Below are 26,224 nucleotides of genomic sequence, written 5' to 3'. Positions count from 1 at the left end.
ATCGATAATCTTCACAATCTTATGCTGAAAAAAGGACGATTTTGGTATAATGTTTTTTGCTTTTTAGATCAGAAAAATTGTCATATAATCCTTAGGATAAAAATGCAACAGAACGTTGTCACTTCTAAAAACTAGTTCATTGAATAAAGTTTTTAAACAAATAAATAAATTCCACAAATGTTGCTGCACAATTATTAAATGTGGTTTGTATGCAAAAATGGAGTCAAAAGAGAGTAATAACGATTAACTATAGATAGACAAGAAGCACAGATCGAATTTGCACAATCTAGTTATTTTCATTTCATTTCTTCCCATATACATAACACATTACATTACAATATGAAGTGAATAATACATTGTTAAGCCTTTTGAAAACCGTAAAAGTTACAAATGATTGATTAATGAATAACGATTAAAACCTATCATATTTGTTTAGTCTTTAGTATTGATCGAATTCTATAGAGCAAGATTGTAGGCAAGCGGCTTCGGCTCCAACAGCAATAACCAATTCCCTGTAGACTCAAGGCAGGTTTTAGTTGACGAGTGTTAACCGGCACGAAACTTAAGTAAGGTGGGGTTTTCTAACAACTACCTCTGACCACATAGTACTTCCATAAAGTATTACAAACTAGATAAAGGTATGCTTTCGACCATAAATTTGAAGGGTTTGTTATTATTGAATTTAGAATCAATAGATTGATGGAAATATCATTAATATACTGCTTATTCTGGGAAAAACATTAAATCTTGGTGATCTATAGTTTATAATCTATTCAATCACTTTAATTAAATATCTTAAGTTCCTAAATAACCTATAGAAAGATGTGATGAATCAAGAATCCGTTGCTGATTGAAGTTATGCAAACGCTCTTAACTAATTCGAGTCACAATTAAAACTTATGTTAGGTGACTGGATATGGTATACAGAGAACACCGATTGAACTAGGTTTCTCGCTATTTCGCACTGGCTAGCAAGGCATAACTGAAATCTTGAGGGAAATGATGAGGCTTCAAATACTATAGGAATGATCAGTTCTCTCGAGACTGTAGGTAGGCTTTCGTTGATGAATGCCAAGGTACCTAAGACCTGGGTCAAGTAGAGTTTCCTGTTGATTACTTTCAACCACTAAACATCAAAACATAGTGCAAGCAATGGTGAGTCCCTTAGGCTAGTAGCCATATTGTAACTTGATTGATAAGCACTATGTGAGCCAAAAAGGATTAAACAAACACGATACGAGTCACAAACCAGAGATCAATCAATATTATTTAAACTATACTATTCGAAATCGAACATTATTAATTCATCAACTGTACAGATTATGAAATATTTATTTTTAAACCAAAATTTCATTTCGCTAGATGTATCTATGCATAATTGACCACACGTGCTCCTTTTATGATAAGTTGTTGTGTACTGAACATAAAACGACTTATTTTGTTGATAGAATACAATGCAAGAGCTTATGAAGGTCATGTTTCTAAATGGAATTGAGGGAGCAGAAACTCCTCGTCATATTTAATAAGCCTAAATAGTTGAACAAAAGCTACTTAAAACTATAGACAATTTTTTTCCACCTCTAAACCATTGATGAATAGAGTTTATAACTGAAACCAAACGATCTTTCCATTTGTGTTCAGCCGACTATAGACAAGTTGATATAGTCAAAATATCAATATAAGTGATGTTCAATCATTCAGAGTAATCTACAGGCACAACATATAAGTCAACATTTAATTGCTAATTTGCCCTATGCCTAAATAACATGAACTATGTATCTTTCAAATGAAAAAAGAGAAGCAATCCAACCATTTTTTTAAAAGACATACCTGTTGGTGATAGAAAGTAAATGTGAGAAAACTCGTGAAGAAAAATTAAAAATGTAGAGATACTTTTTCAACTGGTATATTTTTCTAAGTTTCCAAAGCTCTATGATCGCTTTTAATCGCATAAATAACCATTTGATTTCTATATTTAGACGGACATCTTTTTTATTTGTTTAGAATTCAAAAATCGTAGAGCTGTAGATTTCTAGAAGTTATCTGGGACGTCAACAAGTTATTAGTACCCAAATATTACAAATATATTATTTATTTATGAATCAATTAATGGTCTAAAAGTTGATTCATCTTACTGTAAGTCAGTTGGTCTTACGATGGTAGAATTGATATTCAAATGAGTTTATTTGAGTAAATCCTTCTTTTCATTGTGCTAACTTATTGATGAACTGAGTTAATTAATGTTACCTGTCAAAATATTAATGTCGAAAAAATCAAGATACGTATGATATGTATATATTAAGGGGAGACGGGAAAATATCCAGCCTCTAATAATGAATGTCACTACCATTTAATGGCGTAGTTTGATCTTCTCTTTAAGGCAATTAATCTTAAGGAAATTTCCTTCCAATGGGAAATTAAACGCTTTTAGCTCAACTAATTATTCATTTTAATACCCTTATTGCTTCCTAGAAAATTCTTATTGATAGTGATATAAGCATTGACTCCATTAACGAAGTTAGTGGTTATATCAACTTGGAAGCTCATCGGATAATACACTGAATTTTAAAACGAAAGGAAGTTGTTTTGAATCCAAACGTGGACATATAAACATTTGAGACAACGCACATCTGCGCCAGGCTCCATGTTGATGATGACTGGATGAAACCAAATACAAATGATCTAAAAAAGACCCTTATTATGTGATGAAGAAATATTTTCAAAGGCCAGGAATGAACAGGAACCTATCTTCAGGTCAAGGTAATTTCGCACTTAAAATATAGATATTATGATGGCCTTGTTGAAAAGTTTCTTTGTTCTTAGAATTCTCTACGGTGTCCTAAAAATCTAATATCATACAAGGTCATTGGCACTGATAGTAATAATAACAAAAATAATAGTAACACTATTAATTGTGCACCTGATTCACGTGTATAGTCTATACCGCAATATATATATATATATATATATATATAATCTGTATGCGATTATCATTTGGACTTCAGTTGTCCACCCCTAAAAAAAGTAGAATTAATGCCTTTAAATCCCAAGCGTTGTATATTAGGAACGTATATTTCAATATATCTTGCAGTATATCATAACTAAACGTTTGTATTAAAGCAAAAAGATTAAAATACAATAACTATGTTCTGAAATTCCACCGTTCTGTTTTTCTTCGGAGAGAAAAATCCAAAAATTTCTTAGAAAAACAAATAAATGATAATAACTTACATTCACCTACTTTGTTTATTATCTAATCTCGAATAAACGTGTTTACCATCATTTTACAAGCAAAATCAAAAGTCAACATATTTAAACTAGTTACCCATCGTACTTTGAATACTGTTTTTGTCTCTCAGATAAATTCACATGTCTAGATGTATTATGTCTGTACACAACGTCAACAAGAGTATGATGAGTGGGTGTAAATAACTCTTTTTATAACTTGGATCGCAGATCGATTAGCATCGTCTATCACAATACACGCAAACAAATATCCATTAAGATAGATAAACAGACTAACTGAAAATATAGGTAGACATGCTAAATAAAATCTACTCCCATAATTGTTACACCATGCATGTATGAATGGAAACTGAAATGATGTTTATGTCATTCGTCAATTTTATGATGGAATTAAATACTGAGAGTTGATCATATGAGACGCCAAAAACAATCTTAAGGATGATACTGAATATAAACTTGAGAAAAGTATTTTAATGACTTTCTTATTTGGCAAATAAGGTCTATGAAAATATTTATTGGTATGTATTTCTGTTTCAAAACCGATTCTCTTTCGAAGAGCTATCTAATCCAAAACTAACACTGGTAAATAGTTTACTACACAGACTGATTTAGTTTGACAATCATTCAAAATCAGGGGGCAACGGATAGCTGTTTCGTGCTAGGATGAGACACCACAGCAACGAGCATCTAAAACTCTACTGGGAATCGAGCATAGGATCTTTTGGTCTCGTGGCATATGCTTCTCGGTTCTCAGTCGTTGGCTAAATAAGGTTAGTTCGTGACGTAAACTATGAAATTCGGCAAACTTCACGAACACTTACACCGATAATATTCATCAAATTGTATTTCATATTCAGGGTATAAGAACGTATAATAATACATACTTAACGTCTTGATTTGTTGTAATCCATTAAGTGTATGCATTTTCATTCCTTTCTTGAAAAAGTGTCCAGTTAACATTGCTACTTACAATAAACAATCTTTTCTATATTTGTATATATAACATTAGTATAAGAACATTGGAACAAAAGAAAAGTATTGTGTTACTAGACAAATCAACGAGAGTTCAACGAAGAAATTTTCTTTTTTGACATTGTCATTTACTAAAGTCGTACCATTTTTAGTCTTAGTTACTTTTACACATAGTAGTCTATATAGCAAAATAGGAAAATGGTGGGTCAGTAACAAAAATACCAAAAGTGAACCAGAAGAATTTCAATTCAAGTAATAGTCAAACAGTTATAAGAATGAAAAAAAACATATAGAAAAGATAGCTATGAAAATTTGGCAAACAAAAAAGGGAAAAAGAATAGATGAACATGTGTTAACAAAGTCTACTTTTTAAGTTCAAAAGTGGTACTATAGTGTCTGGTACTATTGTGGTGTGGGTTACTTATATCCACATAAGCAGTATAGAACGGTGGTCAGGCATAGAATGTATTTCAGTAGAAGGTCGATAAGGAAAGAACGGGAACAAAACGCAATTGGTATGAAAATGCATGAACAATGAAATCTGAGGCAATGGACTGATATTTACAAAAGGAAACAGTCAAGTTTGAGACGATGGATTGATATTTTACAAAGCAACTATTTACTATATGGTTCTCAGATTTTAGTGAGACAAAAATAAGTTACGGACATGTGATGAGTAAGATAAGAAATGCACATATGCTTATATAAAAACAGTCAAGTTGACAAGCGAATAATTAACAAGGTCAAAATATGACTCAAGAAGAATGAATAAATTGGCCTGTCTAGAAGCTAGAATAAGCTATGCGGACTTGAATAGCAACCGACACTACAGAATACGGAGATAAATGGAAGATTTATGTTCATGGCATATTCATACGTTCATCCAAATCTGAGTCAGATCAGCTGATCACAAAAGTACATCTAAGTCCCTAATTCATTATGGCACTAACATCATCATCTCAACTTATTTTGTAAGTTATTTTTTGGAACATACTCATTCTTTTATTTATCTTTCTTACATTCATCAAGTAGAAAACTACCTTTTATATATAAATATATATCATTGAAAACCTGGAAGCACTGGATAGCCGTTTCATTCCAATCAGGTGCATGTCTTCACAAAATTCAAACCAGACAGAATTAATCAAAACAAAATTCAGAAATTACTTCTGTATACAAAAGGATCTCTGTATATCGTAAACTGACAGAAATACTGAATATCCTTTGAGCTGTTTTAGATCAATAAAACTTAAAAATACACATAGAAACGGTGAAAAACCAACAGTAAATAAGTGAAGACCTACTGCAATCAAATCTTCTGGAACAGCTTTCATTTGAGTCCAGGAAGAGAAAAATTTTGAAAAAACACAATCGAATATATCTTCAAATGATGATAAATTACTTTGATAATGATTAGTATTATTATTTGATTTAATAAGTAAAATTGGATATAACGGCGATGAAAGATAAAAATCCTTATCATCTTGTTCTATGATAATATTTGGTTCATGACTTGTATCTAACAAAGAAAATGGAGTATAATTAGGTAAGATAGATTAAATAAATTGGTTTAATTTAAAAATAATTTTCTATTCTAGATCGGGAATACTTTACAAAATCATAATGAACAATATAAAATCATAATAAACATGCTTTTTAATCCAGTTTGAAACTTACAATAATGTACACTACTTTAAGAAATAATCACATGATCTTACAACATAATGGATCATTTTCTCTAAAGTATAATTATCATCATCTGGTATCACCAACAAGTATCAATCTTCATTAAAAATTTAAAAGAAGATTTATTCTGAAACTAGTCATTAGTGAATAGTGATCTGTTCAATAAGAGGAGGTTGATAAATAAAGAGACAATTTTTTAAAGCTTCTTCATTTCCCCTTTAGATCTCTGAATGATATTTTATTCACAATGAATTGTAGTATTCATTCAGTGGAGTTAATACAACTGTATCACGATCATACTTTCTCAGTTATATCACTGGAAATTCAAACTTTGGGTTGTGGGTGTGCGAACTTCTAACTTTGTTTTCGGTAACTATTTTGGAGTTCATATATGATACCACTAACATTTAATGGTATCTGAATGGTTAGTTCTGCTTTAATCATTGCTATTTTTATCATACTTCCCAAGATCAGAGTGGTTAGTATACAAACACAACTGTTCTACTATAGTTCTAACTTCTTTAAGAACCAGAATTTTCCTGAGTTTCTGTTTTCTTTCTTTCATACTTGGAATGTCATCTATCTATTTAATTCAAGTAGATCCTATTTTGCATTAGGAGAATCTTGTAATCTTTTGCGATTTGGAGTTACTTTAAACTAATCCCTAAACAGAACAGCTTTCCTTATAGTTAACTTATACACAAAGAAAAATGTCACAGAAAGTCAAGTGATTGCACACGAAGCTTTACATTTGCTCATTGGTTTATATTTACAGTTTATCAACATCAAGCATAGATAAACTACCAAAAACGAAGTACGCATATTTTCCTCTTTCATTACTACTGTTTACTTACCATTAGTTGTAAGCAGTTCACACAGCATACTTGTCACAGCATTAGCAGCTTCAATAATTGGAAATAATGGCTTCTTATCAATCAATGATGAAATTGTCGAAGAAGATGATGAAATGGAATAATTACATGAAAAACTATTATGACTATAATACTCTTTCATTGGTTTAAATGATTGTGATAAATTAGATGTTGTTATTAATGAATCCAGTGTAAATCGTCGTCCGATAAAATTATTACGTTGATTTTGTATACTATCATCATGTAAATGAGTAGTATGTAATATATTTTGAATAGAATTTGAATCAACAGTGGAAAAATGACGTTGAACACGTTGTTGTGACGACTTACTACTAATTTCATTCACATTATTATTATCATTATTGTTATTCACATTCAAAGAAGATAATATATTGAGTTCTGATAAATGATACAATTTACAATGATTATTAGTGGTGTTATTGGTTAGATAGGAATTTTTTTGACATGGGTAAGCATAATTAAGCATATCAATAACTTTATTTCTATTTTTCATTGTATAATTATAAATACATTGAAATCCAAGTGTACCTGGTGGTTTTTCAAAATCAGCATATGGATCAGTTGGTATCTAAAATAGTTCAAGTCAATAAAATAATATTAATAGCAAGTAGAGATGAGGCGTTCTGCATAAACTAAATCTGTAATAAAAGTAATTACTAGTACTATAGTTATTATTATCATACGTAAATGTAGATGGGTGAAGGGTTGCGCAAGATCATTAACCGATTGAAGTTAGACGTTAACACCTTTGGATACCGGTCCAGTGGTCTAGGGGTTACGCGTTCGCGCGCGAGACCGAAGGTTCTGACTTCGAGTGCTGTGTGGGATCATGGATGTGCACTACTGAGGAGTCCCATAGTAGGACGAAACGGCTGTCTAGTGACCCCAGGTTTATAATGATGGTCTAGCTTAGACTGACTCGCGAATTCATCTGTTTAAATATGTAAATGCATTAGAATGTTGATTATTGAGTAGTTAATACTATTGATATTGATTATCGAACATCGAGGGAATGCACAAATGCAAGCTCTCAAAACTACAATTTCAGATCTTAAATAAAGAAAACGGTTTTGTACCTTTATTTATTTTATCGTTCTCTTGTTATTTTCAGTGAATTTTCACTATTCTCATTAAAGAATGTATTTATGCTTATAATTTTAACACAGGGATACATTTAAGATTGTAAATGAATTCGCTGAAAAAGAAACCTTTTGATTGAGCAAATATTTGTTATTTTTATGTAACAATAAGTGAGTTACCTGAAGTTAAAAATGTGGACAGTCGGATGTTAATACTAACTCAATCTGACATAAATGTTAGTAAGGATTAGTCAGTTAATGAGGTTGTGTGTGTACATTGCTAAGATGTTTTGAGCTGAAAACGAATGACCTACTCAGTAACTCACAGAGTTTTCAATGTATCACTAGTTGAAGCCGATCTGTGGTAGAAACTACCTTAAAATTCAATTATTCAGGCAAAAGTTATAATCTTTTGATATGTTTTAATGAAACGATGCTAAGTACTTACTGGAGCCTTAACAATTCACAATTCAATAATACAAAAAATCAGGTTTCTATTGCCGAAAACCTATCATTTTGATGCTTGGTAGTGAAAGTAAGTGTAAGTAGTTACTGAGTGTGAATAAACAGACACTCAGATTAATGTCTATTAATTATGTAATTGATTTTCCCCTTATTAGTTTCTGCTCCGAACTCACTGAGAATAGCCTCTTGTAATTATATGGCATAACTTATTCTCTAGCTTTCATCTGGTTCTCTAATTTTAGCCGTAAATCGGGTATTTGATATAACGTGATCTGGTCTGTATGTTGTGGATCGTTCGAGTACCCAATTTAGTGGTTTTATAAAGCCGGTCATCTGGTCCACTCTTATTACCATATTATTGTATTAGCATAGTATAGCACCGAGAGGAAAATATTTTGATTCATCTTTTATATCACGTTCCAAGGAAAGAAAATCACAGAAATGAATTAGACGATATAGGGATAAGTAGAACATACTTATTAACATGAGTAGTGATATTCGTAATCATATCAAAGACGAATAAATCCATTGACGTAAATTTACAAATCCATTACCTTAATCTGCTCTTCATGGGTCTAGACTACCATATATATAGTAGTGTACTTCCATCATACCTCTTTAGTCTTTTATAACTTTTTGATAAAAGTATACGACAGATTTTGACAAAAATTATTTTTGCCTTTCAACTTAAATCAGCTACTTATAAAGTTAAAGTTTGCAATGTATCACATAAATTCTTTCCTATAGAATAATGTTACTAACTTATATAAGAAGCATGTTTATGCATAGGACTTTGCTGTACACTGTTTTGATACGTTTAGTACTTTGAATGCTTCAGCAAGTGAATTCCTAGCTGCTTCAAGTCCTTAGAAACTTTTGACTAGTCAATGTTGAACTGATATGTGACTGGTAAAAGTAAGATGTGATTAGCCACTGAGCATGAATAAATAGGCACTCAGCTTACTAATTATTTACTATGGAATTTTCTTTTTGTTATTAATCTCTACATTTATACTCACTGAGGGTAGATTACCCGTAATTGTATTGAGTAAAGCATTGTCTAGCCCATATAGATAAACATATATACTATACTTTTGGTCCTAAATCGTGTATCTGGTATAACGTGATCCAGTAATCTGTATACAGTGTCAACTGAGTATTCAGCCTCGAGGAGAAAGGTGTAATAACGGTCACATATTGTATTATCGTAAAATAGTAGTATACTGTGGCGACGTATTCCGCCGTTATATCACGAACAGAACAGGAATGATGGAAGACATAAAAGCTGTGCTTCAAAGGTTATCTCCTGTACATAAAAAATAATTTATTAAATTATAAGGAACTTTAGGATCCTAGAAACTTAAGGAAAAGATGTGAAAATCAGTAACGAACTTGGTTTGAACACAAAAAAGAAACCATAACAAGGCTTTTTCTAGATTTTTTAAAGAGACTACAAAAATGGTCTGGTTTTGTAGTACTTTTTTAGTACTCCTTCTGACTTCTGAAGAATGGTTTTGGGAAATTCTCAACGGTACTTAATAATTGTTTGTGCTATGGCTATTCGCAATTTCATACGGGATTCGGAAGCTCAATGCTCCGAAGTGCAAGCTACTAGTTAGAAGCCAAGTGTTTTCCCCACCATAGAATTCCACTAAGATCAGAGCCCAATGATGTAAATTATAAAAACAATCACCATACCTTGAAACCTAGTTTAATACACGCTTCTTCAATACATTGTTCAGTTGGATTAATTGTATACTTATCAAAATACACTGCTGAACATAGTTGTTTCATTTTTTCAACGGTTTCTTCGGACTATAAATATTAAAGAAAGATAATAATAGTAATAAAAATTACAGTGAAATATCATAACTGACAAACAAAATTTGTTATTACTAACTCAATTATCAGATACAGACTCGTTTACTCAACTTTAAGCCACTCTTTGAGTATGAGGGGTCATACTGAATCGGGTGGAGAGAGGTTTGAACTTGGGATCTCGAGGTTGGAAATTGAACGCCTCAATCACTGTGTCAGCGCTACACTACAGACAAAAAGATAAAAAGTGACTGTGAGTTAGACAGTCAACATTTGAGGCCTTCACCTAATTAGTGTTGTAGGATTTTTCTACAAAAGATTTTGAAACCTACTGAGTATCAATTCGATCTTTCAGAATTACGAAAACCGAAATAAATAAACATTTATAATACTTAGAGTTATGTACAATTCACACTTGATTGCTAGAATATTTGTCAGCAGTTTATTGGATGGTAGTATCAATTCGTGAAGTCATGGATTGTTAATCTGAGTAGTCGTCGTAGGTGCAGACTACGTTGAATGGATAAGATCAATCACTACCATCAGTCGATGCGGATGTTAGATGATAGGGGGACAGTTGGGTTAAATCTTAGCTCAAGAAATCTTTCCAATTATTTTTTCAAACTCACTAGTTTCTATCTTAGAGTATTTCTTATGTTTAGATTTCTATAGGTTTTCATGTTATGGTTTCTCGCCTTGTTGATTACCCTTCCCAGTCTGTCAAAATTTGAACTGTTACATATTCATCCAGTGTGTTATGGTGACTGAACAGATGGGTCAAAAATTTGAAATAATTTTTATTACGATATAATTTGTAAACGGCAGTGGGATCCAGGATGTGAGTTCCGTCCTATCTTGAACTAGCTAGACAGGTGCATCTGCTCCGCATTGTAGCTAACCACACAAAATTACTGAGCCCATATATTAGTTAAATGGATATTAAATTATTCGGCTATGTTTGTAATTTCCCATCGTTGATATTTCAGACTCCTATAAACTGGTCTCTATCGAAGTTATTGGAACCTGAGCGGATTATCTAGAGACCATATTTTAACCACAAGTATTTATTATACCGGATCCCATTGTCAATCACAATTCAACTATACTCAATAAATTATAATTAAACACCGTTCAGAAATCATACAAGTCAACAATAACTTATCTCGTGTGATATTAAATGTCTGCTATCAGTCAGTCATCTAGAACATAGGAACAGGCACATATATGCATCGGTACAAGTTGCTATACCTCATCAGCAAAACAATATGAACACCAAGTTCATAGAAGCAGTTACTTCAGTAGTAATAAAAAAAGATTTCGTATAAGGGTATAATACAGGGAGAAAGAATTAGTTCGTAGAAAGAAAGATATGACGTGATTTTAATCTCATGGTTTAAGGGAAGATAGAGAGCGTATACACCTATGCCACTGTGATCGATTCTGAGCCATATCACCCACAGTCTCCAGCCACTGTTTACGATGGTCGCGCGGACCCCAACCAGGTAGTCTCCATCTACCAACATGGCTAAGACCAGAAGTTAGTGACTTTATGAACTGATGCTACGTTTTGATTTGGCCACCCCTAACTTTCTCCCATCTGTCTCCAACACTAGTCAGCATTGTGCACCATGGTAGTCGGTGGTTGGGTATGTGTAATACGTGGCCCAACCATCTCAGTCGATGTAGATTCACAACCTGATCAACTGATTTACCATCATTCCCTCACATCCTGCGTCTAACCTCACTATCACTTACCCAATGATCCCAGAAGATGCGTGCAATATTTCTAAGACATCTATGATCAAATACCGTTAACTTACGAATATTAGCTATGAAAAGAATGAAAAGCGCATCATAATTAGGATATTTAATACAACTGAACTTACTGTACGAGCCAATGGCGTTTTCATTCTGGTTAATAATAAACTATTAATTAGTTGTTGTACTCGACATACTGAAATTAGTAATTGGATACTGGATTGTTTAATGTTATAACCATTATTAGTAGTATTAGTAGTACTGCTATTATTACTCAATCGGTGTGATAATATACGTTGATGTGGTTCTTGTTCAACATTATCAATACTGGGACTGTAAATATTCATATTATTATTGTCATTATTACTCTGGAAGCATTCTGTTTTACATAATGCATCATTTTCAAGAAAATTTGAAAAATCTTTTAAAAAATTTAACACCACAGTATTTTCAGAATTATCATCAGATGATGGTAAACATGAGCTAAATGTTTCCATCATTGAATAATCAAAATGATATTTCTTTCGATAATATGAATTGATTATTAATTCCCAAAGTGAACGATCGCGTAATTCTGGAATCCACTTTAAATTAAATAAAAATATAAGATGGAGTAACGGATAGGAAAGGAAGTTTAAATAAAGTAAAACCAAAATTGAATAAAGGGGATTAAGTGATAAGTTGAGTAAAAACTTCATAAAGCGAACCACGAAAAAAAATACAAATTCATCCGGTAACTTAATGATTAAAAATCAATTAATTCAATATTTGATTGCGATAAAGAATTCTCAACAAGAAATAACATTTACTTCACATTGACTATATGTCCAATTCATAATTTCTAAATGTAAACTTCTCTCACATTTCTTCGAATCACATAAGGAAAGAATAAAGTATCAGCACCACTTTGATACTATAACAGTTGGAATTTTATTATATTTAACTTTACAAAACGTTGCACACATGAAACATTGAGAAAGAATAACAATTTAGGAAGCTTCAACAAAATAAAATTCAATAATATCACTACATTTTCAATAATTATTTGCAACTCCAAATGAAATCAAATAAAGAATAATCCATGTCTTGGGGAGGAAAGATGAAAATTCATCCATTAGGTTGGAATTTAATGATAAATAATTACCAACCTCAGTTAAATTCTGATACAGTACAATGTATATCTGATGTTGCCAGTGTTAAAATGTAAAAATCCAGCATTATTTGAATTCATAGGTTACAGTTTCCTAACATAATCATCTGGTTATGTGGTTAACAGAGTTTTCTATAGTTTTACAATAGCTCTTGTCAAAAAGCCAACATCAAGGGATGAAATACCATGAATAAGGAAGTATTGAACATAGACCCCACTAATAATAACTATCTTCTACAGTAGATATAATACGAAATAAGTTTCAGATACTATGAAATTCTTATGACAATAATTAAGGTACTGGGGGTATCCGGATCGTCTAAGATACTTGCAAATTAAGGAGCGAATGAAGTATTTTGAAACATACGGTTTTATTGAGGACTCTATAACGGCACATAACACTCCAACTACTATCCACAAACAAATTAAGAAAAAAACTTGACACTCAACCAGAACAATTTAAAATGGTGCAACTTAATGTATATACTTACGAAGACATGACCTAAATTAGCGAAACAAAAACAATACCGGTCAATCAGAAAACGGCATAGGTTATGCGAAGAACCGGATTATAAAAAAAGCGCTCGCGGTCAGTGTTTTTAGTATTACTCCAATATCATTAAAAATACTAAGTGGTTCCATCAACTTAGTGCACACTAATCACTTTCTTACTGAAAAGATTAGTGTTTTGCCATTGGTTTCGCTTCTCAATTATATGTCATATTAGTTCTTTTAATAATTTTACCAATTACATCACGACATACTTTACCTCAGTCTGCAATTTTGTGATTTTAGCCTCTGTTATAACTGATCGCATTAGATTTTTTAGAATGACCTACATTAGAATCATCTGAATAATTATGTGATGAATAAGTAAGAACTTCTGGGATTGACGGTATTGTATGAATGTTGCGTGATATGAGAGAAATAAATTCCTGAGGTATGAATTTGTATTTTGATGTACCCTTATCTCTTTTACGATTAGACTAATCGAAAACGTATTTCTAACCATTCAATAGAAAGCCCATTTTATGATGAATAATAACCGTCAACTTCAATGGAGTACCATCTTACAAATCTTGTCACTCCCGTCATGTCATTTCACGTATCTATTTCAAGCTGAGAGGGGGAGAACATTTTTCGCGAGATATCTGTTGGCGTTGAACTTCCAACAGAAGGAGTGTTTTCCAAACAATAAACAGTTTATAGAAATCAAACTTCCTGTCATTTCATTATCTACTATAGGCACCAGCAAGAGAATGACTTTTATTATTAAATACGTGTGCAGAACGAAACGATATTGGCAGCTGCCAAAAACGTCTTTATCAACATGGCTATTTTTCTCCAAATATCCTGTATATAATAAATTAGGTAAGCTATTGATTGTGGATGTCGGGTCGTTCGTTCATTTTCGTCTGGGGGATGGTCGATGGTTAGCATTATTAACTTGACATTTATTGTAACATAATGGTACCCGGGGGCTTGAAATGTGTTCAGAAAATTATTATGTACCACAGTGAACATTCATCATATGACAATTCACATAATTTTGTAAAATATTGAGACGCATATAAAATTTTACATTTTAGCAAATAAATTAAATTCGAGATAGTGGTTGAACAGTTCGACACTCCCACGAAATGAATGTACTTTTTCATTTACAATCACTAAGACTAATAATAATAATAATAATAATAATAATAATAATAATAGTAATTATTATTATTATTATTACCATTATTATTATTATTATTATAACTATATGATAACATTGATGATAAAATATACATGTAAAATTATGAACCAACATTCATGAGATGTACGTCGTAATCGTTCAAGAATTACCCTCTTTTACGAATTCCGTTTCATCTATAGTATAAAATAGATTAAGTCAACCTTCAGGATTTAGGTCTAAGTCAGTATTAATGTGTTTTAGGAACTAATGCTACTACAAACCTACCTAACAACTTATATAAAGTAGACCGTTATCAATTTTGCATAACATAATTGATCATAACGAGTAGTGCATGACAGAATAAAATCAATTAAATTTATTGATTTTGTCATTAGAACAGACCTACTTCTCATAAAAAATTTGAATCTCGTATCAGTAACAGTATCCACTCAAAAGTGTCGATAACATAGTATGAAACAGGGAAAATATCAAAATGTGTGTTCTATCTAAATAAGAATAGTATACTTAATGTTTTGGATTCATTTCACGATAATTTTGTCAGTTGCCGTAATGTCGTTATCATTGCCATCGAAATTATATACACAAAAAATGAAACATTCAAACTACTTACTACAAATTGAAATACTTTTATTAAGCCATTACACAATAACTATTAAATAAGTATTCTAGAGGCGGTCGAAAAGATAATTGAACACTGATATCAGAATAGGTTTTGTGGAAATTTTTAGAAATTTCACTTGTTGAAATCATGAGTCAATGGAAGCTAGACCACCATGGAAAACCTGGAAGCACTGGACGGCCGCACTCCTAAGGAGTCCCATACTAGGACGAAACGGCCGTCCAGTGCTTCAACTGACTCATGATTTCAACAAGTAAACACTGATATGCCCATTGCTGAGGTCAGGGATGACTAAGATGAAATATTTCTAGTTTCTATGCATTTATATAAAGTCACATTGATATGATGGAAAGAAAAGTCAATTTTCGATTGATTTACTCATTATGAGTTTTGTTCAAGATTACTTCCGTTTTGATTCAATGTAATGATTACTCAATGTACTATTTGCTTTCTTTTATCGTATGATATTTTAATCTGTAAAATATACGATATTCTTGTATTCCATTGACATGGACTATACACAGTAAGTGATTTGTTATAACTCTAAGTATTTTTTCATATATGTGATTTCATCCTCATTATTAATCAAAATGGATGTACAATCAATATATAAATGTGTGTATCTACTACAGTTTTCATCGTCGTCGACATAGTGTTTTGGGGTTAATAAATCACTTATATCAGTCTTTGTGTTCTTACTTTCGCGAATCGCAGAGGTCCCTCGTTTCCGACATAACAATCAGCGATGACCAGATACAAAAAGTAACATTAAAATAGCCAAGACAAGTAATCAAAAGACAAATTATAACACAGTAATCAGTATAAAACAATTTTCAAATTCAATTCGAAATGTAGTTATTATATTCCTTCCATTTTATATCTGACCAATAAATGTCAAACAGTTCAATTCAAATAAGAATTGTGACGCAGCTCCACCACTTAATAACCACACACAAGGTCAATGGCTCTTAAATGTCTAAATAACTAACTGACTGACTAACTAACTAACTAACTTCAATATCACTTGCACAAATATACACACATTAATAGATTGTTCACAAACAATAAATCAGATATTATCCTACATTTGTCACAAATATACGCAACATTAACCAAATTCATTCAACACACAAATCAATAGCTTAATAGAGATTCAACTTTTCGGTCCACTGAAACGAAGTTATCTAATCATGGGACGATCTTGTCGACAAATAAAATTAGATTCAACTAAATTCCCCATTGTGCTTCGGGCTACATCTAACACTATTCAATCACTTACTATTCCGAGTGTTGCTTCTTCCTATCACACACTTACTGACTACACAGAACACTATTGTTTATATTTAATAAAATAATAACTGATATAATACATACTATTCAAATTAATATGTCAATTTCAATTAACTAGGATTAACAACAACAACAACAACAAAAACAAAAACCCATTGCATATAGTCACCATATTCGATTAACGAAAAGTGAAGTCACACTAAAAAATAATCAAAAACAGTGATCAAGAAATAAGATACGTGTCCGAAAAGCGCTAGCGCATCCATTCCTCAATATTCAATATGTGTGAAATGACAACGATTTCCAGTCAATCTCCGTCCATTCACTCACTTCATCTTCCGTATAACACATTAATATTCACTGATAATTTCATTTCAAACTATACATTTCACTTGATTTACCATTTCCATCACATAACTTGCGATGGTGATATATTCTGATTGAAGTGTCAATACAAGATAGTTTGAAATGATCCCAATCAGATTTCTAGGCAACACCCACAACCAATAAATTAACGAAAATAATGCTTACAAGTGATCAGTTTTCGGACTTTACTGAACACACTGATGAACATCACTATTAATCAGTCTTCCACCATATTCAAATGGCTTTTCGAAAATTCATCAATCACTTCAATAAAACGAAAGAAATCGAAAACGATTGGTAATCATTCGAACTATTTACGAAAATCCGCTGTTATATAAAACAAAACAAACATCATTTATTAACTAAGTAGTCAGTTTTAAAAATACGAAAATAATCAATTATGCTTAATATGCAGTAGTGGTGAACTATAAGGAGACTTAATGAGCAAACCCAAATTCTATAGGTTAATGAATGACTTATCAAGCTCATATTTAACAACCATCTATGTCTCAAACGAATTGAAGTTAGTGGCTATCTGGACTTGTAGTTTATTGGGCAATGTGTTTGTATCTGAGGTGAAAGTTACTGGGTACGACTATATTAACAAAGGATTATCGGGAAGAAAAACGGATGTAACAAAGCATACTCGCACTAATACACATGTAAACAGAAGGTAACGTTTGAACAAATTCAAAATAATGAACATATTTCACCTAGGTATATTTCTAATACAAACATTAATGAAAAATATGAAACTATAAATGAATTCAATAGTTAGATAAACCAAAGAGTAAAAGCAAAGACAAATATTAAAAACTCACTTCAGTAAATTGTATATTTTCAAAAAACTGATGTATTAAGCATATCAAATGACCTTGTTGTTTCCCATAATAAAATATAACATATAAAAATTGCATAATAAGATTTTGAATTTCACATCGTAATGTTTGCAAACGGATTGAATTATAATTCACAGTAGATTTATAACCAACAATGTTTGATTGAATTCTACAAAATGTACGTATACAAATTTGCGATCTTCAATTTTTAAAATTTCTAACTTAGCTAATTAGTTATTAATAGCTTTAAAAAGGGACAGTTATTTATTTCAGACAATGAATGAAGGGTTGCATAAGATCATGGATTTATTGATGTTAGACATTAACACTGTTGGATGTTGACTCAACGGTCTAGAGTTCAAGCGTTCGTGTACGAGGCCGAAGGTCCTAGGTTCAAATCCCGCATGGGTGATCGATGGTGCGCACTGCTTAGAAGTCTCACACTAGGGTGAAACGGCAGTTTCTTATGATAGTCTAACTTAGGTCGACTCATGAACTCAACTATTAAATTACTACAATCTCCACAAACCCCCATTCTGAAAATATGATTAGCTTAATAATACCGCCATATACCTATAAGAAAGAATTAAATTCGATCCAACATAAGAGTATAAATTAAAATTACTGACAAGTTTGCCGTTGGAATGGAGGAGAAACAATTGCCTGATATTTAGAAATTCCTAATGTTTCTGTGGTGTGTGCTACTTATTCTGACAGATATAAGTAGCATGTCACACTAATCAAAAGTCGAATGCCTATCAGTATAAGATTGAGAAAATTGAATTAAAGAGAACAGGAAGTGAAATAGAGAGTAACTGGAATAAGAACAGAAATATACGAATCATGAAATATATAAGGAACAATTGAAAGAAGATGTGTAATTTAATGCATGGTTTTCATATTTTACAAAGACACTCATTCTGCATTAAATAATAATTTAGTTTTCCCCCATCTAAGGTCTCATTCACTACAGTTTCTCTACAAGGTTTATGTCAGTGTTCAGTGTGAAGTTGGATTTTTATATACTTAAAAATGTACTGAAATAACCTGACTGTAATCAAAATAAACTATTTTTCTTAAATTTGATCATAGTAACAACATTTAAAACTTACATTTTTAATAAATCCAATACAAATCCTTGTTCCGTTTGTTTAGTAACATATTGAATATGTACAGGACTAAATAGTAAAATATTAATTTGAATAAATGGAAGAAAAGAAAAAAACTTATTGCATAATATTTAGAAAAAAATAGAAAATTATTATCAAAAGGGGCTTGTGAAGATTTTAGAAATTTCATAGACTAAAATCATGAGTCAATTGAAGCTAGACCACTATGGAAAACCTGGAAGAACTGGACGGCCGTTTCGTTCTAGTATGGGACTCAGCAGTGTGCATCCACGAGCCCGCACCCCGCGAGACTCGAGCCCAGGACCTATCAGTCTCGCGCCAAGCGCTTAACCAACTAGACCACCGAGCCGGCATCCAATGGTGTTAATGTCTAACTTCAACCAATCCACGAAGTTGAGCAACCGTATACCATTGTCTTCAGTGAGCTGATATCTCACAACAGACGTGGTGGAACATTAACACCATTGGATGCCGGCTCAGTTGTCTAGTTGGTTAAGCGCTTGGCGCGAGACTGATAGGTACTGGGTTCGAGTCTCGCGGGGAGCGGGCTCGTGGATGCACACTGCTGAGTCCCATACTAGAACGAAACGGCCGTCCAGTTCTTCCAGGTTTTCCATAGTGGTCTAGCTTCAGTTGACTCATGATTTCAATCTGAGAAAATTATTATCATTATAAATGATAAACGAAGTTAGCAGTGACTTACGTCAAGTAGAAATGTAAGCAGATTATATGATATTTCAAGATCATACAAGTAAACAAAGATCCAAGTTTGTATGTTAAGTTATCTATGAGTAGGTGAGTTATGAATCCAGCCAAAATGTCAATCTTGATATGATTTTTTTGCCAACCTGGCAATCAATAAATACTCATGAATTGAACAAACTGACATTTAACTTCTGAAGAGAAAGCTTCATTTTTTTTAAAAATTCCCCTCATCTTATTCAGCATTGTTAGGGTCAGTAACAAGAGCAAGGTATCTCTATTTCTATCGACAACATCTAGAACCACCATTTAAACATTCCACACATTCTAAACACCAAATATTTGTTTGTTTTTTCATCCTTCTGGCTTAATAATATAAATCGTATTAAGTGTTAGCAATATTTTAAAATACATCCCAGTGACATGACTTATTATAGGATAAAGAAAACCCATATTATTGAAATGATTTAGCTCGGGTGAATGTTTTAGCATGATTGTGTTCTCTGAGTTAGATGACTTAACTGTAGAGCTTCTGCATCAAGTAGCCACTGATGATACTATCCATAATGCTAATAATAACCTTAGCAATTAAACCATATACAACACCACAAAAACCCATATTAATATTGCTCACACTTTCTTATTATTTACTAACAGTAATCAATATACATCATAGCAACAACAAATTTTATACAAACACAAATGCCACATACAAAAAAAGACAAATGGATAAAATATAAACACTAATTATTCTTACTAGTCTGTAATTATTTTTAATAATAACTTCATTTCATTTAGCAGACACTCTAAATTAGTTTCTTTCCTACAATGTTCAATTATCTAAAAATGGAAATTTATTAAATAAAACTGAATACACAAGAAACAAAAAATAAATTAAAACAAAAAGATATTCATAATCAATTTTTTTCGGGGGGGGAGGGAACATAATTATTGATGATGGTTGTTATTTTATTGAGATTAAATTTTACAGATTAGATTGATATAAGGCTTATAATGAACAACCTTATTATTATTATTAATATTAATATTAATATTAATATTATTATTATTATTGTTTCAATGAGAAATGAATATAAAATCTCTGTAAATGATATTCAATAAGACCGGGGATTTAGAGAAACTATGTGGATGGTAAATGAATGACACCAGTTCTAATGTTGTAATTGGTAGTTGACAGTGTTTTAGATAAGTAGATAGATAGACAGATAAGTAGACGGACATTTAAGCTACTGAATAGACAAACGAATAATGAACAGGTGTCTTTTTCGTCTATTTTTCAATATAGTCAATAATTAGTTGAACAGCTGTCATATCACATATAATGTAAGTGATTCGTACAGTTTTGCACACACACACACACATTTATGTACATACATGGATGTATTTCCAGAAATTAATATTGATCTGTTATTATGAACAAAAAGAACTAACTGAATTATCAGTAAATGGTTCAAGTTGAATAGAACTAAATTGTACAAGTTTATCTTATTAATTCTTAGTGGTTCTGCGGTGCATGCTACTTATGCTAACAGATATAAGTAGTATGTAACACCGGAGTGAACATCAACTCTAGGGTGCAAGTACATTCAGCTGAGGTGTTCTAAATAGGATGAAACGCGCGTCCTGAATTCCACTGCCAGCTACTATTCATCTTTCAGTATCTATCACGTACTTTTTAACTGGAAATTATTACAACATATTTTCTAAAGCCCAAGTTTCTTTTCAATCGACTCAAACGGACCTTTCAATCATATGATACCATTTGATTTTGTTATACGTTAACGATCTCATGAAATGAGAAGACATAATGATTAGAAAATATTTAAAAAAATATTTTAAGTAAACTATAGAACACCTGTTAATACGAATTTTCAAGAGTTAATGGGATTAGACACTCTATTAAGGATTCAGGCAGCATCCAAGCAGTTAGAGTTTGTATTAAAAACTTTGGTATTTTATTCCAGTTAAATAACTTAACACAATTCGAATTTGATATCATTTGCGAATCTGTTTGAAAAAAAAAATATTCATTATGATACCAGCAATCTTGAAGAATTTCAACAAGATTTATTATGAAACTATAAAAATTAATTGAATCTCATGGAAACCACTAAGACTGAAAGATGTTTGTGTTAAACAGATGGTGTTATGGCCATCTGAATATACTCAGTTTATGAAATAATTATAAGGTAAAACCTAATAAAGAAGCATTTACGTGAGCTTCAATGTAGTGTTTTGAATATTGATAAACAAAAAACCTTTCTTCCTGGAGATGCGATTTAATCGAGATATAGCTGGTGATGTGCTACGGGATAGACAGACTAGAGCAAAGAAGAGAACATTTAATGCAGCTAACTAATGTCTATAGTTCTCAACCCGGTCTATGGTGATTGCTTAACTAAAGGATAAGTTGCCTGGTCCTGCCAAATCTATATGTATCTACAAATTCAGCTGCTCCTGTGGAGAAAGCTATATTAGGTGCACTAGCAGACAAATGAACCAAGGAGTTAGTGAACACCTCCATTCGTGGCTAGAAAAAAGTATCGTCAAAGCAATACGCAGATCTGTTTCTATGACACTTGATCGGTAACCGTCATGCAGTAGTTAAAAGTAGATCATTTAAAGTGATGTGTCATACTTTTACTAGTTTTCCTTATGGGGTTCGACCTCCTCTCTTACACAGCAGAAGCCATATGAATTCGAGCTAACAACCCAAGTCTTTGTATTTACAAGAAATCTGTAACATCTTTCTTTCTTCCTTGGTCGAATTAGCCTTGATAAAAGATTTCATTTACTATTATTATTCCATACTCTCTTCGTTAATTTTCCTTGACCCCCTCCCATCTACTTTTTCCTAAATATACGCTTCATTGTTCAATTGTCTGAATAGTTCTTATTACATAATCTTAGAGTTTTTATGAATGTTATTCCAACATCCATATTTTTCACACCGTTGACTTAATTCCCATTATGAAACATTGATTCAAGCGTTGATTGTTCTTATCACAATTAGTACACTATCGTCTCATCATCAATTTATACTTTTTACTTATTATGTTTATTTATGTGATCTATTCCACTGTTATCATTGACTCATAAACTGCCTTGATTGGTTTAATAATTTCGTATATGTATATAAATATTACCGTATATTGGAGTAAAGCCTGATGATGATCCAATCGAATACAATGTCATTCACTTATATGTGTTGTTCTAATTTCATATTATACAACTGAAAATTCACTAAGAGTTGTCAATTACTTGGAATATCACATAATAAGCAAATAAATATAAATAATATAAATATAACATACACATCAATACAGAAACATTGAATCATATTTACATGAAAGAGTGTTTACAATGAATACATCATTGGTAGACAATGTATGCCTTATCGGTTATTTCTACGGAATTGAAATAAATACACTAAGTTACACTTGGAATATGACATTGAAGGAATGTGGGTTATTGAAGAATAAGATTATATTGAGTGATGTGAGAAATGATGTCAGAAAACTGATGCTTTCCAATTCCCAACACTAATTATTTACTATTATACCATTCATCCGTTCACAGAATGGTCAAAATCGCATGATACCGTAAACGAAACTATTACTACTGATGAATCCAGATAAAAAGAACACAAACAAAGTCGATTGCTTTCAGAATTTAATGATACCGATTTCAAATTTACAGTTATCTAATTGTCATAATAAACATAGTGACAACCCTAAGATGTAAATATTTAATTGAGTGTACAACTTCATTGAATTAATGAAGATAAGTATACTCTTTAAATCAATTCAAAATAATGCTTATCATTAAGAAAAATATTATCACTATAAACAATAATTAAAAATCAATCAATCAATCAAATAAGTAAATCACAAACTAACCACAGATAAAAATCCATCTGATACTAATTGCCAACTGAAAAACTCTTCTATTCCATAAACATTCTTCATTGGTAGAATTGTTGATGAGTACTGGATTTGGTTAATATTTTCATCTTGTTGAATTAACGTTTCTTCAGATAAATACGTTTTAGAATCATTATTTTCTTGTGTAAAACAAACTTCATGAGGATATAACTTTATATTATTGTTATTATTATTATTATCGTTATTAAGAGCATTATTACTAACAGTAAATCGATTAGTTATAGCATAATTGGATAATTCAATTAGACAGGATAAGAGATATGACCAAATTTCATCATGAAACTTTTTATCCAGTTTACTGTTTAGAAAAGAACATCAAATACAATAAGTAATAATAATAATAATAGTAATAATGTAACATTGGAATGATTACTATTAAATGAGTGTCATAACCATAAGGGTAATGATTGAGTAATTTTATAATTATCGAAAAAAATCAAAACTGTAACACCATAGATGGTAATAGCCTTCATTTTGAACATTATATCAACTCGGTGATTACAATAATAGCTACATTTAATGCGTATTAACAATATACTGATGTAATCAAATTGTGATGTTGTCGTTAATTTTTAAAATCGTAATTATTAACCAGTTATCTGGGTTTTTTTTCTAGATATGGTATTGATATATCTAACAGTCAAATACTCGACACTAAGGTTCTAACCACTTCTTAGTCACTCAGAAATCTTCTACGCATAAAAACTCTTTCTACTTCCAAGTTAGAGTAGGTATAGAAAACAAGGATATTTATAGAATTACGTATGGCCTTGATAATATTGAAGCTTTTCGAGACATGACAAAATTCATTTTGTATTGTTTGTTCGAGTCCTCCTATTGATGTTTAAGACTGTAATTCATCAGTCTCTCATTTACATATATGCATCGTGTACGGATTGCCTCAATATGACGAAATTATTAGCAAAATTTAGGATCATCAAATGACGACATGATACATTATTCACAACTTTTAAAAAACTTCCTGAAGAAGTCCAGACAAGTCAGCTGGATAAAACGTTGGAATTATTCAAATTTCAATCGCTGAGATTATTTCAAATATAATTTTCACATATAATAACTTTCTGAGTAGTTCCGAAGACATTTCATAAGAAGTTGTAAGAGCTTTACACGTAGATAATCATTTTTAACCAAACATGAACATGATTTAAGGATGAAATCCCTGAATTCACGCGTTATGAGCAATCCAACACTACAAACTAAGCTTTTATGAAAATCTGTTATGTTATCATATTTTAGTGGTGTTGATTAATTCAAGTTAACATGAAATCTTTCTATTGATTCATGAGTCGATTTAAATCAGTTAAAGACGGAACATTAGTAATCAAACAGCTGTAAATAAATTATTACTTGGATCGAAGTGTAAGTTATGTTTGACTCTAATATATTAGAAAGAGCCTTGGACTCATGACATTAAAGCAGTTTTACGGACTTTCGTAAAAAAGTACAACAGATCGTGGCTGCGCGTCGCTGAGGTGTTCTATACTAGAACGAAACGGCCGTCCAGTGCTTTCGGGTTTCTAATGATGGTCTAAAATTAATCGGTTCATGATTTCAATTAAAACTCAACAATCTGCACGACTATATACTGATAAATATTAATCAAGTCTACTGGTATGATAATGTACATAGGTCTCTAAGATTAACATTCGTAAACATTTTCAATAAATAACATTAGCTACTTATATGTTAAAAAGTAGTTTACAAAAATATTCAAATCTCTTTCGCTTGGGTTTTCCTAAATAAGTAACGTTACAGGGAATGCATGATCACATTTTTATTTACTTACAAAATAAAAGACTGAAAACGCTAGTAATACAATTTTAGTAGTCAATTTATATATATATATATATATATATATATATATATATATATATGCATGTGAAACTTACTCAATGCATTCAACAAGTTGGAAGAGTTTACGATGACCTTCACATTTAACAAAATCTCTGTTAAATTGTTTACATTGCAAAACAATGGCTAATTCCATCAGTAATTGCTTAAATGGTCCATACAAATGATGTAATGGGTTACAATTACTATTAATAAATGTATTAGTAGTAGTATTCCTATTATCAACTAAACAATCCAATGCTTGATTCAAATTTGAAATAAACTTCTCCACTGCTCTACTCTATTCAAGTAAATAGACATATAAACAAAATTAAACAACGTTTATCAAATGTTAGATACAACGATATTAAGAAATCGTATTGAAATTTCCCAAAATCAATAGAGTTTAATAAACATTAGGTGGTTTCTTTGTATTTTTTCTAAACACAATGGACCTGGCATTAAAATGTGAGTGACTTTATCATGTATATATGTAATTAGAAACCAAGACGACTTCACTAGACCGAATATATATAAACTCGTGCTAATGCTTCTCGTTAAATTTACACAGATAAATTTGTGTAATTTGGTTTGAGCTGTATATAACAACAATAATTCAATAACTTACTGTGTGAACACAATATTATACAATTGAACATCTATAATCCTTTTTAAAATGTGAATACATGATAAACAAGA

The 26,224-nt window shown here is 31.4% G+C and overlaps 1 protein-coding gene across 4 annotated transcripts in view; it reads right to left on the bottom strand.

Annotated features, from left to right (window-relative positions):
- Window positions 1-26,224, bottom strand: part of MS3_00002937 (uncharacterized protein) — a 72,102-nt gene that overhangs the window by 14,227 nt on the left and 31,651 nt on the right. For 2 of the 4 annotated variants that reach the window (XM_051210599.1, XM_051210600.1), the window contains exons 2-10: window positions 25,585-25,826; window positions 23,630-23,972; window positions 20,467-20,549; window positions 18,990-19,055; window positions 17,860-18,046; window positions 12,046-12,501; window positions 10,040-10,156; window positions 6,759-7,365; window positions 5,523-5,737 (exon numbers count right to left, since the gene is read on the bottom strand). In XM_051210599.1, the coding sequence (XP_051070606.1) occupies window positions 5,523-5,737; window positions 6,759-7,365; window positions 10,040-10,156; window positions 12,046-12,501; window positions 17,860-18,046; window positions 18,990-19,055; window positions 20,467-20,549; window positions 23,630-23,972; window positions 25,585-25,826 (2,316 nt within the window). Of the gene's footprint in view, window positions 1-3,231; window positions 5,738-6,758; window positions 7,366-10,039; window positions 10,157-12,045; window positions 12,502-17,859; window positions 18,047-18,989; window positions 19,056-20,466; window positions 23,973-25,584; window positions 25,827-26,224 lie in introns of those variants that run through there. The other 2 variants (XM_051210598.1, XM_051210601.1) reach the window with 2 other exon arrangements.

This window comes from Schistosoma haematobium, chromosome ZW (genome assembly GCF_000699445.3).
Source record: "Schistosoma haematobium chromosome ZW, whole genome shotgun sequence".
Taxonomy (NCBI): Eukaryota; Metazoa; Platyhelminthes; class Trematoda; order Strigeidida; family Schistosomatidae; genus Schistosoma; species Schistosoma haematobium.
The sequence above is the reverse complement of the archived record's forward strand: the minus strand, read 5'-3'. Positions and strand labels throughout refer to the sequence as shown.